The sequence below is a fragment of the Haliotis rufescens genome, unplaced genomic scaffold, assembly GCF_023055435.1.
Source record: "Haliotis rufescens isolate VD_foot unplaced genomic scaffold, xgHalRufe1.0.p SCAF_18, whole genome shotgun sequence".
In the NCBI taxonomy this organism is placed as follows: domain Eukaryota; kingdom Metazoa; phylum Mollusca; class Gastropoda; order Lepetellida; family Haliotidae; genus Haliotis; species Haliotis rufescens.
Window position 1 is genome coordinate 6,338,649 of NW_025963868.1, and position 17,091 is coordinate 6,355,739.

At 38.4% G+C, this 17,091-nt stretch overlaps 1 protein-coding gene across 1 annotated transcript; it reads right to left on the bottom strand.

The window, feature by feature from the left end:
- Positions 1–12,821: 12,821 nt before the first annotated feature.
- Positions 12,822–15,641, bottom strand: LOC124120420 (uncharacterized protein K02A2.6-like). The gene has a single exon (XM_046483236.2). The coding sequence runs from the start codon at positions 15,639–15,641 to the stop codon at positions 12,822–12,824; it is 2,820 nt and encodes a 939-aa protein (XP_046339192.2).
- Between the last annotated feature and the right edge of the window lie 1,450 nt (positions 15,642–17,091).

The window sequence follows — 17,091 nt, forward strand, 5'->3', positions numbered from 1 at the left end:
CGGAAAGCGCAAGTTAAATACTGACTTCATCCCAAAATAAATCACAAACCCTCTCTTATAATTTGTATATTATTCTATATTTTAATTATGTAAATCACGTTCCTGTCACTTTTAAAGTAGAATACGTTAGTCACTCAACCAATTCCATTATTATTTTCCCAAAGATCAAAGATTAAAGCAGTTATCAAGATTTATTTTCCATATCTTTAAAAATACTTAATCTTTACATTGAAACTGCCATCATGATGTATTATTATTATTATTATTTTTACTATTATTATTGATGTACATATGGTTTGCACCCAACCATGCGCGTGCCAAATTATACAGCGTCAAGCTTTTAGAGCGCCAACTAAGTTTTCCAAAGTAGAAATTAAGCCAAATGAATATATATCAAGTTTCCTTTTGCTAGAACATATGCATGCTGTTGTGTTTTTTCAAGGTAATCTTCGTTCTCGCATTGATAACAATATTTAAAGAACAAGTATTATAAAATATAATACGGGAATACATTACACACGTTATTTACGCATCCGGTTGCTCATAATACAATTTTCCCCAAGGACTACCGTTTTACAAAACGCGATTTTCCGCGTTTCCGCCGAGATTTCACATTATAACAGTGTATATCTACAATGAAACCGACAGCTCAGAACAAACCAAATTCAACACTTTTAAGTAGTGATAAAATAGTTTTCATCCTCTGTGCAATCCACTCTGTTGGCATATGTGCACGAGAGCATGTTACAAAACACATCGCGGCCTCCCCGTAAAACAAATCCAAGCTCAAACACTTTCAATACAGAAGTTACCGCCAAAGCAATCGCCCCGACAGCTAATCCCCTCTGTGCATTTGACCATAAAGTCTACTCACATACCAAGCACCGCGCCAGGAAAAGTACCAGACGCCTCAACCGCCCACCCGTCAATATCATTGCAAGGACAGTATGTACTCCCGCTAACAGTGTGGAGTACTAATTAAACCTTCCAGTAATGTTACCCGCCACTAAATCAGTTTTTTGTAACTTGCTGATACTATTTTGCACATACAAAACATTTATAGAGCAATACATAGCAATTATCCTCCTTTACCAACATATACAAAGAAACACAGTGCTCAACTTAAAACACTTCAATTTGCACATATATCATAATTATACACAAATACATAATAATTATCTCCCTTTACCAATATATACAAACAAAACAAATTTGGATACACCATATATACAAATTTGTATATTTTGTATATGTCATATATACAAACTTGTATATTTTGTATATATCATCTTTCCAATCTTGTATATCCTTTGGAAATATCATCTTTCCAAAGGATATACAAGCTTGTATATATGGATTTTTTTTGCAGTGTTTATCGTGTATTTTAACTGGACAAGACACGCACCTGTTTGGCATCAATTTACGTAACGAAATACCCAAAATAATATTTCAAAACAACCAAAATTATATTCAATATATTGGACATGTATTTGTTCATTATTATGTTATTATATCTCTTCATTTTGTCTCAGATTTACACAATAAAAGATGCGAAGAAAGCTCTATTGATATAGAATTATCAGGATAACCGTATACGTTTTAACCAACGGGGTACCTGGCATGGCTTTTATTTTTATACATTTTACAATTCCTGGAGAAATAAAGTAAACATTTTAACATCCTGTGATCACAATATTGAAAAAAGAATGAACCAACATTGATTATGTAATGCAAAACGAGAGGAATAATTCGGAAATTGTCTGTGACTAACGTTCACCTGGCGAATCGTTATGTGTATCAAACGACATAAAAAACAATTCCAAGACCAAGAAAATTCTTTCAGAAATGTGTGCATATATTTTAACGAAAAATATTATCCATTTTATCCAGTATTATATATTCAGTTTTAGTTATAAAATAAAATGAAACAGTTACATTGGTTATATGAACTTATAATATTGACACTGTTACACATCCCAAGAAATATGTACATGCTGCAGTTACATTTACACTTCATCTTGTAACACTTGTCCAAATGAAAGAAATATCGAATTCGGCACAAAAAAACATATCAATTGTTATGTAAACAATGTAAAAAAAAACCAGGAGATTATCAAAGGTTCGTTCATACATGTTGTGGCCTATGTTTATGTATGATATTATTTTGAACATTGACAAATATCCAAAGTGAAATTAGTTCTGTGAAAAAAATGTACAAAAAATATGCAAAATCTACATCTTAACAGAAACTGTAAACAGCATGATACAATGATTATGTGCACTCTCATTCAAGGACCTTCACCTCAAAGAAATTACCAAATATGTACAACAGTGTTGACGTATGACATCACTACATGTGACCTACTTTTACAAAATGGCGTGTTCAATGTCAACAGTACGCGGGATTTTACGAGGGGACTGTTGTTGATTCAGGGATGGTATATACATAAATGTGATATGTAAGTAATCAGAAACATTCTTACAATCTATGTACTGTTATTTGTTGTTATAGCCAACGGAAATAGTCAGAAATTCCGATAAATACCGTTGTCGTTGTGCGGGATTTTGCGTTAGTTATGGCGTCACACAGGACAGTAACTTTGACAATGTCTGTTGAAAATATCAAATCATTGCAATGTATCTATTTCAAATTCCCTAATTCTTCCTACGATTCTCTTCCCATGCATATTCTGAAAATGTTGAGCCAATATATTGAACGAATAGACGAATGGATAGTTCGAAATGGGAGAAAATGTCACACTGTGTAAAATCTGAATTTTGCTTTGTTTACATTTCAAACAAGTGCAGTTTTTCTAGCACAACATTCCTTTTTACACTGACTTAGTTTGCTTGATTTCATCTAGGCACTTTGTATTGGTGACAAAACCAATTAGTCATTTGATTCTCAAATGTATGAGGAATTCAACGATGTTTGTATTGCAGCTAAGTTTGAACTATACGTGATGTTACTTGCGTCTCATAACCGATGTACGTAAAAGGTGATTTTGTAAACACTATCCAATATGGCGGAAAGTTCATTTCGGGGTTCGTGTTTGCACATTTTCCAAAACATTCGAAACGATTCTAGGGTTATCGGCGACGTTTGTGAATGATCATTGGTGATTTCATAAAAGACAGATTCCCGTGATCACTAATTTGCTGTTTTTAAAATTCATTTCTCCGAGTAAATATCCTAAATTTAGGTTTCAAAACATGCTTTAAAAATCGCCGAGAGTGGTGATTTAGTAATGTGAAAGAAATGGCGACATTTACGATGTACCTTAGTTTCAGAAGTCATTTTCAGTACTTTTGCTTGGCCTAAAATACCAGTGGATGATATCACAGAACAGGAAATTTCCCATCATATTCATAACTGTATCTGTGTGGGTGATGTATTTTGAATGTTATTCGACTTCAAAGTGAGGGTTGTTGAGGCATCCAGGGGTTAACAACCGTGGACATCATGATCATAGTTGTCACGTATGCTATCTCAGCTGACCAATGATACTAGACACCTACGTGATACAACATGAATAATGATATCCCTATAATAGGACATGTGACATCGAACAAGCTTTGATACATCTGCAAACATATGGGACATTGTTCCTTTATGTGGGTATTGACAGATACATTCATCGAACAAGGCAATTGCCTAATATTATATACTTTGGTCGGTTATAATTACGATATTTGCATATTATTTTCATACATTTGCTGTAGCATTGAACAGAATCATTCTTGTTCCTCTGCGTTAACGTTGGGAAGTTCTTCAATGAAAACACAAAGTCAATGTCTTCACAAGCCTCATCGTTTGTAGGCGTTTATATGTTACTGTTGATATGCAAAATGTAATTCACTTGGGGAATTTATGAAATGTCTAAATATTTCAGTCATTTTAAAATTTGGTTAAAAATCGGATTGAGTAAAAGCTATTCACAAAGTTCAAAAAGGGTTTAAAACATCACAATAGACTTATAATGCTAAGATTAGAACCCCAAAATATAGAAATATTTTTTACTTCCGTTTTCTTTTAATCCTATCATTTAAAATATAACATCAAATTTTTAAACTTATCCTATCTCACACTATGCATTTCTTCTCATTGTTCGATCTCGGTGTGGAAACGTCCCAGAACAGAGTTTCCGGTTTCAAAAACACCACTCACCCAAACACATCCCATACATCGCCAAATCACCACTGTGATATGGTTCACGCACCACTAAAATCCCGTGCGACACAACCTGAGCGACCTGATCACCGGACACATCCAGCACCCTCATTCTCAATCTAGAGCGTACAGGCTGGTGTAACTGTGATGCGAGGATGTTTGGGTGGGCATTTAGCGTGTGAGATAGGATAATTAAACAAATATACAATTTATCAGAAAATTTACAATTTTTTAAACTTATCCTATCTCACACTATGCATTTCCCCACGGTTGGATGGTAGGGCGCAGATACCCTTGCCTGTAAGGACTTCAACCGTGAGATCTACACGAGGAAGCTGGAACTAATCAGGAAAATTCAAAGGATTTTACAAGGATTAGTGATAAACTCGTGTAAGGGTTGCTTCAAAAAACCCTCTTTGAGCTACCAAGAGATATACATCATAAGATCAGGGATGAGCATTTAGACATAAATGTTATAGCTAAGGAAATTGCTTAATATGCAGGGAAGAAGAACACTTTATAGCAAGCTGTGATCTTTATTCACACTTTAGATATTTGTAATGGAGATCTATAACTGAAGTTGATCGTATTTTTCCGCTCTCACCTCCGGACCAGCTAAACGTCTTAGTGTATTCTCATGCCATTGTGAAATTCCAGGCTGCCCTTCTTTCTGTGATGTTTTGACGGATGAAATCTATTGCGTTATAATACTATCTGTTTGCTGATATTTCATATGTACATATTGTAAAATATTTACGATATTTAAAACGTGTAATTTGATGCCTGCAATGCAATGTGAACATGAGTGCGGATGCACGAAGGCGGTTATAGTTATAGTTATAGTGCGATGGAGAATGGTGGGAGGATGGATTATGTATGTAAGCATGCGCATGTATCCATGATGGCTGTCGTAGACATAATGAGATGGTTGTAGGGATAAAGGGGAAAGATGAATGCGATGTGTGTGCGCGTGCGTGCGTGCGTGCGTTGTGATACGAGGGTTGGCGAACATGTTGTGAGATGATTGTGTAAGTAAGTTAAGTGGTTGAGGATGTGGCAGGTATGAGTATTGATACATGCAGACTTGGGGTTGGAGGACTGTGTGTGCCTGTCTTTTGTTTCACTCACTTATAGCGTTTTCTTTTACTCAATAAACGTTTTACGCATTTTAATGACTGAAAATGTGGTGTCTCAAAGGTCATACTGGCCGGGCATTCTACATATCTACTCGAACTACAATTACTATTCTTCACACACACACACACATACGCACGCACGCACGCACGCACGCACGCACGCTCACATACACATTATTTGTTATATTAAATGTATCCCCGAGAGTCAGTAAGAAACTAGAAATAACTGCCTTTGTTCTGTAAATCTCACCAAGTTTCAGCTTTCGCCTCTTCCTTTGTGGAATGAGGTTTCACATTTGTAAAATGATCTCTGTTATCTGTCTGTACCATCAACTTAACTGCCCTCACCCCATGGAGTTTTCCCGTCCCATATTGCCAAGCAGATGACCCACAAGGAGGAATACAGCCCTCCCTCAGTCCAGAATCATGAGTTATACTGTGCCAAGCACAATATGTTGTGAATACGTAGCCTTGCTGTGGCCAAACATTTTGCAACAATTAAGCAAACAATGATATGTAAACAGCAGATATAATACATTTTTTTTATCTTAATATATCAGTTGAATCGTTGAAGATCCAGGGTAGCGTAGGTCTTCAGCAACCCATGCTTGCCGTTATAGGCGACTATGCTTGTCGTAAGAGACAACTAAAGGGATCGGGTGGTCAGGCTCGCTGACTTGGTTGATGCATGTCATTGTATATCAATTGCGTGGATCGATGCTCGTGATATCAATCACTGGAATGTATGGTCCAGACTCTATTATTTACAGACAACCGTCATATAGCTGGAATATTGCTGCGTGCGGCGTTAAACAAAGAACAACAAAAAAGGAAAAAAACCTGATCCTACTTATTTTGTGGATACCATAACAATAAATCAAACCAATAGATCATTTGAGCTAACTAAATATAAAATATAGTCGATAGTCATTATTCCCGCTGTTGGTGCCACGTGAAATGCTCTTCACGAATACTGTAAATCATGAAATTAACGCAATAATGCGAGTATGGAACCCTGGCCTAAAATGCGTCATGACATTTATGAGAGTAGCCTTGCAAAAATCATTGTAGACTCACAATTGACTTCAACTGTTCATCTAATTTCTATTGATGTATGTTACATAGATAATAAGTTCATTGGTTTCTTCACTGAACGTATAGTGTTGAGGACTACTTCAGTTGAGGATAAGTAACATAAATAATAATGATATTATTATGATATTATTGTCATTAGTATTCCTTCAGATTACTAAAAAGAGTTATTATGTTTTCATATCAAACATAGAGAAAGAGTTATGGATATTGTGGAGATTATTTTTTACCATCGGCATTGTTAATATAATTATTAAAGATATTATGTTTTGTTTATTGTCTAATGCCGCACTCAGCAACTTAAGGATATTACAACATACATACATTTAGGTTCAGTTGTATTATTAAATTTGTTTTATGTTGCATATGTTACAGAGACCTGATAAAGTGATATAAAAATGTATAGTCGCTATTCTTAAAAGTAAGCATATGTTAGATTTATCAATCAGAAATATTGCACACCAAAGGATAATTATATATCATGACACTATTCTATGTCGAAATCAACTATATTTGTGTATGCTATTGCTACATGATTGGTTATGACACGGATACGTCATGATAAAGCAATGAGAAATTGACATTTGATGATATAAGATAGCTACGCGATAAATCGAAAAGAAGAAGGAAGCGATATTAATTTCACGATAAAACATTGTTTTATCATGACGTCATTTATGGAGATTCGAACTTGCACTTGCAACTTGAGGACGTCGTTAATTTGACGTTGTTTGTGTCTAGTGGGTTGTTCCCAATAGATGTAGCTGGAAAAGGTGGATAAATGCAATGCCCGAACAATCGCATCCGAAAGTGAGAGCAAAGTAACAATCGGTATTGGGAGAAAAAGTACAGATAATCGACGAGAAAATTGTGAGAATATGCGGGAAAGACCAAATTCAAACCCTCCTGTTCACAAAATGGATTTATCGGGCATTGCCGCGGTCGGATTCTATTCAGGGAGTCATCATTATTTAAGTATGGTTAAATATTTTTAAAGCGTGTACTTTTTCCTAAATTAACACCCTTAAATAGGCTGTCCGCAATGTTGACATCTCATATAAGAAATAATCGATTCGTGGCCGTTGTTTATCGTACAAAAAACAACACCCACTCACGGTTTGTGACCATATACACTGACATTATATCTCAAGTTTATCAGTTGACAAAAACGACAAAGGCCGATCCATCATTAGAAATCCTTGCCAAAAGTAGCGCCAACTGCACGATTCCGACAACACCGGGAGCATGTGTCATTATTCACCATAAAAAATGATGACACTGGGTGCTCGCAAAAAGGCGAGATCATCCCGATCAACTAGTAGCACCCACCACAAACACATGCAAAGACAAGCAAAGTGTTCACCTGAAAAGGCACGGAAACACACGGTACAAGTCAAAATAGAGGATTGCATCAGACATCATTTTGGTCATTGATACGTCAAACCGGAATTGCCGTCTACACGTCAAACACAAAGCCCAAGCCAGGACCTGAATCCTTTAAACCCGCCCTAACAACCCCCTGAGCACGAAGCTTGCCGAAATCCAAAGTTCTGTTAATTACATGCATTATCCCCTAACCTAAAGTAATCTATACTAGTTCTGAAGTAAATAGTGTTTACCCACATGAATCGCCTTATGTCATTTTTTGCCGATAAACAGAATATGCAAACTTTCTGACAGTAATGTGTGATAAGTCACGCACCAAACCTATACTCTCGATATACATGTTGCTCTTACTTAAAACACTATAGGGGCCAACAAGATACGTATATTAAAGTGCCATGCTTTCTTGATGTGCTATCATTCTAATTTGAAATAATGACATAAATGGTTACCACTCATCCTTCATTGTTTTTCAAGGTCGGGTTAATCACAAACATATTTGAATATATGCAACAGCTATACTTACTTATCTTTATACTTAAAAGCATTAGGTTTGTCTGTCATACAGACCCCGAAACAAATATGTCCAATACAGCCCAAAATTTGTCAAAATGAAGAAAGTCTCTTGGCTCCTCTTTATTATATTTTATAACTATTGTTTAACAGCTGGGTTTTTTCTGTCAAATATGTTCATTTCAGAGATTAGATGTTATTCTAGCATTAGGTCTGTGGTACGTTCAGTGCATCAGCGTTGGCTTAAAAACGACATTTACATATATAAATACATACAGAAGAAATGCTTAGCATTTATCTTTCAAGGAAGAATGTGGGACTTGCTTAATACATTACATGTATGTGGACATATATGTATGGACATTTGGATGAATATAGATATACCTCCTTATAGATAGTGATCGTAGATGATTGTAGAACGTGCATGAAGAAAATGGAATAATTATGTGAGTAATCGGGTTAATACCACGTTTAGCAATATTCAGCCATATTGCGATATTGGTTTCCAACATACAAGACGGACCATGAAATTATGACTTGAATTTGGACCTGGCTTTCTGGTGTGATGTAACACCCCATCATCTCCCGTAGAAAAAGTGCTTAAAGCAGGAATAAAGATCACGAGATGATACTGATGTATACATCTGGACATATATTTGCGTAGCATTACTACGTTAATTCATCAGTATATATGTATTTTGCGCAAAAAGATATTGTAGGATCGACGCTGACATGCGCATATAACCTATTCACCAGTGCTGTAATATTTAATTCTTTTGTTTTTTGATACATATCGATAGGAACATGGAGAGTCTATCTGAAGACATATAGACATGCATGGGATCTTTTGGATAGTTGTACTTCACGGTTAGAATAACGCTTAGTCTCTGAAAATATATTATTTTGGTTAAAACGAGAAACTATATTTAAATTTAAAAGGAGCCCCAGTGAGATGGAAATTTCAGCCTGAACCTGTTGAACATCTAGGCTTGCATTGCAGTAAGACCTAGGCGGAAGGGAAAATAATATGGTTCAGGGACTGTGAGACAAACTACTTCACGGTCTGTATCGAGCTACTAAATAAGAGCCATCTGAGACAGCGACTCGACACCTGTTTGCACCCATCAGATACCAGTCACTACTATCACTACTTCTCTCTCCAAACGAAAAGAAATACGATAAATGTCGGAAGTGTATATATTTAATCCTTCTAATTTACTATTTAGATACCTGATTTAACTTTAAAGTAATTATTATTTGAAATGCAATATTTCTTAACTTTTAAACTACACAAAGTATAATATAAAGATTAGAATTCCTGTAACGGACAGTTTTTTAAGAATGAAATATTAGTCGATTAGTCCCATTTTTCAGATATGCTCTTCAGTAGTATTATTGTATATCTCCAGATTGATGTTTACATTGTTGTTCTCATTATTTGTGGTTAATTTAAAAAGCAACATAGAAAATTCATATTCTACCATGACGAAAGAATACAGAGTATACAATAACTCGCAATTGTTCAAAAATCACAATAACATATTTGATATAAACAGAGGTGGTGATGCTTTAATCTCTACATTGTGCCCTTGTTCGTGAGTCCTTTTTCTATTCAGCAAACATCCCAAATCCGAAACTCCACATTATATCCGATTACACTGACCCACACTGGCCCGAGCTCGATCCTCTCAAACGTCAGTTCTCCATGCGATACTGACACCCTTGTACGTCTCCCAGACCATAGAGAATAAATTTGAAAGGAATCCAGCTCCAGTCTGGAACGATTTAGCAAGCCCAGATCGCCCCAATTCTATCCATGGAAGTAAACATTAATAAAACAATATTGTTCTTGGCTCCTTTAGATTATATTTTGTAGGTACATATTTTTAACTATGACAATTTTACTGACACTGGTACTGTCCCTGTTGAAGCTTTTTATAGCTCGAATAAGAATTTCGAACTATCGTCCATTGTTCGATGTCAATACATTGATGACAAGTGAGGATATCATATAATAATCGTTGATGCCGCGCTTCACTATAATAAAACTTATAATCAGGTTGAGTAGTATGTACATTACTACAGTGATCATGTACCTGATCATGCCCTTCGTAATATCAGAGACCATATAATAGATCTATTATATGGTCTCTGGTAATATCAAATACTAATATGTTATTGTATGATGAATTTAACTGGATCACTGGTGACATGTGATATTAATATTCCATCAATTTCTTTCCTGGTTGGTCTATCCATGTCTACAAAATAAAAATAATAAAATTAAAAAGGAAGAGAGAACAATTCTTAATTTCAGGCTAGAGCTGTGGAAATCTAGACTTTCCCAATCATTGTAGCCTAGCGTTGGTCTCCTTTTTCACTTTATCCTCTTGTGCCTACGTCACAGCTCATACCACACAATAACAACACCAGTTTGCTCCCCGCCGGAGCTCCTGGATTTTGGTTATATCATCTAACATGGCTAACTCTGCTCTTAAGTAAACAGGAACATAATCAAAGAGGGGTCCTTTATCATTCCTATTTGACTGCTTATAAAAATCTTTTATCTCTCCTCACAGCTGGTTAATATATATTTTTGCTGCTGAATATTCGAAACAGAGTGATTGGGTTGGTACTACACGTGTATACGGTTCTATTTTAAATGACTGCAGCGCTCCATTATGAAAACAAATTGTTTTAACGCCGCTCTCAGCAGTATTCCAGTGATATATGACGTCGGTCTGTTGTATATGAAATAAATTCAAATTGAATCTTGAATCTTGAAAGTTTCCTCAAATCAGTATGACATGCAGTATTCAGTATATCAACTGCAATATACTGTATACAACATGCAGTATACAGTGTGTCGAGAGCTCCCTGCTGGGCTGGAGCACACATTTCCTACACCTCTCCCTTCGGCAAACACCTCATGGGAGGTGGGGGGTGTAACGAGGTCGCAGGTCAGGCGTGCACTCGTCAGTTGTGTTATACGGTCAAGAGTAAGATCTCCCGGACGATCACTGCACTAGAGGAATGTGGATTGTTGATGTTTACAGCGTGTTTGGAACTGGGAGTTGAACACTAAGCACTTTTAGAGAAGAGCTCACAATAAAACGTTATGGACTCGCGAACGGACTTGTGTTTTCAATTCAAGACGTACATGTATCAGGTTCAACTTCTGCGACAGATATAACTTTGTTACCGCTTCCTAACTGTAACATTAACTGAACGTTACGCCTTTTATACACATTTGTGGGGCGACAATGCGACAACGAGACATACTTTGACATTGAAAATGTCGCGTTACGGCATTGTCGGCCTTTTATAAAATATAGAAAAAGATTAGTCAAAGAGCGACAACGCAACAATGCGACAAATGGCCAAAATGTCGCGTTGTCCAATTGTCGCGCTTTGGTTAATTTTGACACGTTTGCTTGTTTTGGTAAGGGCGTCAATGCGATAATACGTCAACGCGACAATGTCCCTTCCAAGATTCCATAGTGATCCGTGCAAATAAAACTGAGTTATGAAATAGAAGTCTAACATGCCAATTAAAAGATAAAGTGTTAAAATACGCTATAGCAGCTTCTGATTTCATAGCTCTTCAAGAAGGATTATCAATAATGGGATGGGTGATCATCTGCATACCGAGTCTATACGCCGTGATTATAATGCTCTGAGTCAATGCATTTTGTCAAATGTATGTGTGATGACTTTGGCAGCTACAACAAACACTCGGCTTTCCGGGGAAAGGTTGTATTCTCTCATTACATGTCAATACACTCAGTCAAGTGTAGTCGGCAGCCATGTGGTCTGCTAGCGCACAACACACACACTTCCGGCGCTGTTACACGTGCGCACTCATTTATATAGAGACATCGTATGGATAAAGCGAGTGACTGGTTATATGATACTAAAACGCTACATTCCTCCCCCTTTAGTTAACAACTTGTTGTTTAAGCAATTAGTGAACAATGTTACTAACTCATCAGTCACTGAGAAAGTGTGAAAAATAGTGATCAACTCAAAGAGTTCAATGGAAATTTTCCCATAAAGTTCACTGAAGTATTCTTGAACACTGAAATTCACAAACTTAATGTTCATTCACTTGGTTTCTGAAATAAATGAATTGAGCATGCACCTTAAAGTTCAATCTGAAAAAAAACAAAACACTTAACAATGAAATACAGTAGTTTACAGATTTAGTCTATCTGGAGCTCGACGCACACGAGTCGATCTTCTCAACTCAACAGATGAGGACAGTTCTGGACTAGTGTCACATGTAGGTAATGTGGTACGCGGAAATGGCGTGTCTGCGGGTGATACTGGTACAGAACTAGGCTCTGGGAGCTCTGGTGAGAAAGTGATGACAGACTTCGACACTTCACTTTCTTCCAACAATCCTGGGGATTCTGGTTTCACAGCATCGGGGTCCACATAACGCTTGATTAGGTGATCTACATGTCGCCTCGCAATTTTGTTATTTTCCAAGCTGACTTTGAAGGAGATAGGACCTGTACACTGGATTATCTCCCCTGGTAACCAAGAAAGTTCCTGACGTAAACAAGATCACCGACAGCGAACTCCCGTGACTTTGTATGTCTATTGTGGTAGTTTGCCTGCTTCTCTTGTTTATGCTGAACTTTAACACCGATGTCAGGGTGAAGCAAGTCAAGATGGGAACGTGGACGTCTTCCCAATAGTAACTGCGCTGGAGATGGCCCTGTCGTAGTCTGCGGAGTGTTACGATACCTGAACAGGAATCTTGACGCCCTGGTGTTGATGGAACCGCCGCTGAGCTTCTTAAATCCCTGTTTGAACGTATGGACACTCCTCTCTGCCAGTCCATTGGACGCTGGATGGTAAGGGGATGTACAGATGTGTTTAATTCCATTTCTCTTGATGAATATAGCAAATTCATCACTTGTGAAACATGTCCCATTATCAGACACTATTGTCTCAGGTAGACCATGAATGGAAAATGTTCTCCGAAGACACTCAAGAGTGGCACTCGTAGTTGCACTGTTGACAGGGAAAACATCCATCCACTTAGAGTGAGAGTCTACGATGATGAGGAACATTTGACCTTGTAAGGGACCTGCATAATCAATGTGCAGAAGTGACCATGGTTTAGACGGCCAGTCACACGGATGTAACTTTGCTTCGCAGGGTGAAGAACGACTCTCCTGACATATGGAACAAGTCCTGACCTTGTTCTCCAGCTCTGAATCAATGCACGGCCACCATACAAGACCTCTGGCAATAGCTTTCATCCTAGCTATTCCAGGGTGAGCTTCATGCAACACATCTACACACTGTTTCCTACCCTGAGGTGGAACCACTACTCTGTTACCCCACAGAATCACACCATCCTGAACACTTAGCTCAGTTTTCTTCTGAATATATGGCTTTAGCTCTGTATCTGGCTTCAGGTTTTCTGGAAAACCACATTCCACTAACTTCTTCACTCTAGCTAACAAGGGATCCTTCCTTGTCCAAAACTGAATTTGTCGCACATTCACTGGGAATTCTGCCATGTTCTCGAGGAGCATTATTGTGTCTCCTGGAACAGGCGGCACAGACACAGAGGTTTGCAAAGGCAATCTGCTCAAACAATCTGCGTTTGCTAACTTTGAGCCTGGTTTATACACAATACTGTAATCATACGCTGCCAGCATCAAGGCCCATCTCTGGAGTCTGGCTGACGCCATCACTGGAATGCCTTTCTCTGCATCAAGTAGACCCATGAGGGGTTTGTGATCTGATAACAGCTGAAAGTTTCGTCCGAACAAATACTGGTGAAATTTCTTTATGCCAAACACTATTGCCAGTGCTTCTTTATCAAGCTGTGAATAGTTCTTTTCTGCAGGTGACAAGGAACGTGACGCAAACGCCACAGGCTTCTCAGTACCATCTGGCATGATGTGTGACAGGACGGCACCAACTCCATATGGAGAAGCATCAGCTGCTAAGTTGAGAGGAAGGTCTGGATTGTAGTGAGTCAAGACCTTACATGAAGACAAGTGAGATTTCACCTTTAGAAATACTGTATCATGCTTCTTGGTCCATGACCATGGAGCGTCCTTTTGTAGTAACCCATGTAGTGGCACTAACGTCGTGGAGAGATTTGGCAGGAATCTCTGGTAGTACTGTACCATCCCAAGGAATGACTTTAACTCTGTCACATTCTGAGGAGCTGGTGCGGACACAATAGCGTTTACCTTCTCCTCTAATGGATGCAGTCCCTGTGCGTCAATCCGGTGTCCCAGGTAAGTGACTGAGTCTTTCTTGACGTGACACTTTGAAGCGTTTAGACGCAAACCTGCTTTCTGCAATCTGTCAAGGACTTCATTCAGATTCTTGTTGTGTTCTGCATCATCAACACCTGTGACGAGAATATCATCGAGGTAGACGCACACATGTGGCAAGTCGCTGAGAAGACATTCAATTGTCCGCTGGAAGATAGCAGGAGCTGCCGACACCCCAAAAGGTAATCGTTGGTACTCGTATAGACCTTTATGGGTGTTAATTGTGGTGAGTTTCTTGGAATCATCGTCCAACACTATCTGCTGGTAGGCATTACTCATGTCCAATTTCGTAAACTTGCGACCACCTGAGAGTGATGCAAATAAGTCCTCAATCCTGGGTATTGGGTAACAATCTGGTTTAGCAACCTGGTTGACTGTTAGTTTGTAATCTCCACATATGCGCACTGAAGACTGATCCGACTTCAACACTGGTACGATGGGTGCTGTCCACTCTGAGTACTGCACTGGTTTTATGACACCCTGCTGCTCTAATCGTTCAAGTCCATTCTCAACCTTGTCCCTCAAGGCATAGGCCATGTTCCTGTGCTTGTAGAAGCGTGGTTGTGAAGGAATAGATATGTTAATCTTCACTTTTGTATCTTTCAACTCACCAAGTTCCTCCTTGAAGACATCGGAATGTGAGTTAAGGATACTTTGCACATCATCACAATCTACTCTGAGGATTGTTCCCCAGTCTAGACGAACATGTCGCAGCCAGTCGCGACCAAAGAGATTAGCTCTTCTCCCTTTCATTACAATCACTGGCAGTTCTGCTGACTGTTTGCCGTAGTTCACTTTCACTGAGCATGAACCAAGCAGAGGTATCTTCTCACCTGGGTAAGTACGTAACAAGGTATGAGGAGGTCCTAGTTTGGGTGGATCTTTCCCTAACGATCTGTAAGTGTCCTCATTAATCACTGAAAATGTGGCACCTGTATCCAGCTCCATGCTTAATGGCTGACCATTAAGTGCTAAATCAATAAACATTGGTGGTTCCTTCTCTCTCCTCCCAACAAAAGGTGTAGAGCTAGTCTCCATCTTGTAAATGTCATATATTTCACTTTCAACATCATCATAGTTATCAGAAGTGACCTGATTTGTCGCTCAACGCTTGTGCTGACCCCGACTTCGACCTTGACCTCTAGATCGGTACGAGCCACGTCCACAACGAGAACCTTTACTATTCTGTGACTGACGACATACCTTCCCAATGTGGCCAATTTTACCACAATTGTAACACTTTGAGGTACGAAAATGACAGTCCGGAGATTTGTGATTTCGTAAACCACATCTGTCACATGGCGGGTAGACAGGAGCATGTTGAGATGATGACATCTTGTGCATGTTACCCCCTGAAGCTGCTGAAACACTTGAAGCACCAACTTTAACATCTTCTACATTCTTTGCTGCCAATTCCATTGACTGTGCTAGTGTATAAGCCTTATTGTAATCCAGAGCTTTCTCTGCTAATAATCTCCTCTGTATTGCATCATTATTAATGCCACAAACTAGTCTGTCTCTAAGTGAATCATCAAGAGTAGTACCAAAGTCACATGTACTTGCCAATTTGCGCAACTCGGAAGCATACGCTGCAACACTCTCTTGAGACTTTCTATCCCTCTTGTGAAATTTAAGTCTTTCAACTATCACTGACGGTGTTGGGTGTTGATGATCGCGCATGACTTTCACTATCTCAGCAAACCTCATTTTCTTAGGTTTCGTAGGAGCGCACAAATTCCGGAGAAGTGTGTAGGCTGTCTTACCCATTCCACTAAGCAGAATAGCCCGTTTCATCACATCATCCTCGTCATCAACACCTCTAGCCGTAAAGTACAAGTCTAACCTCTCACAATAAATGTCCCAGCTGTCAGTCTCTGTATTAAATTCGTCGATCTTCCCGGAGGTAGACGACGCCATGTTTATGGAGCGAGTGAAACACGACGGACGTTAATCACACAAAATATCCACAAAAAACGCTAAGACATCCAGTTTTACCTCGTCGCCAATTTATGTGATGACTTTGGCAGCTACAACAATGATGCTCATTGTGATTGACTTACTGAGGCCATTCTTTAACAGACCTTCTCATCTCATGAGGATATTGTTTGAAATACATTTCTTGTAAACAAACTAAAACAGATGAACTATTTTATTCCGGGATGGCCTATTAAAGCTAGTGGTAAGTCAAGGCACCATGCATGTATATCTGTTATTATATGTGTTAACATTACGGTTTGGGACGTTAATAAAATACACTGACGCAAGTATATTCTAATCAAATCAACTGGATAATTCAATATGCTTTCTTTCGCATATTTCATAACATCACTACACAAAATTTAGACAGTTGCAGTAACACACTACGGTGATCGCATTAAACACCACTTTGAACAGTACTTCAGTTATATCACGGTGTATCAGACAAATGTGCGATAAAAGTGGTTCAGGCTATCCAACGGGTGTTCGCGAAAAGGTGAGCGCATCATGC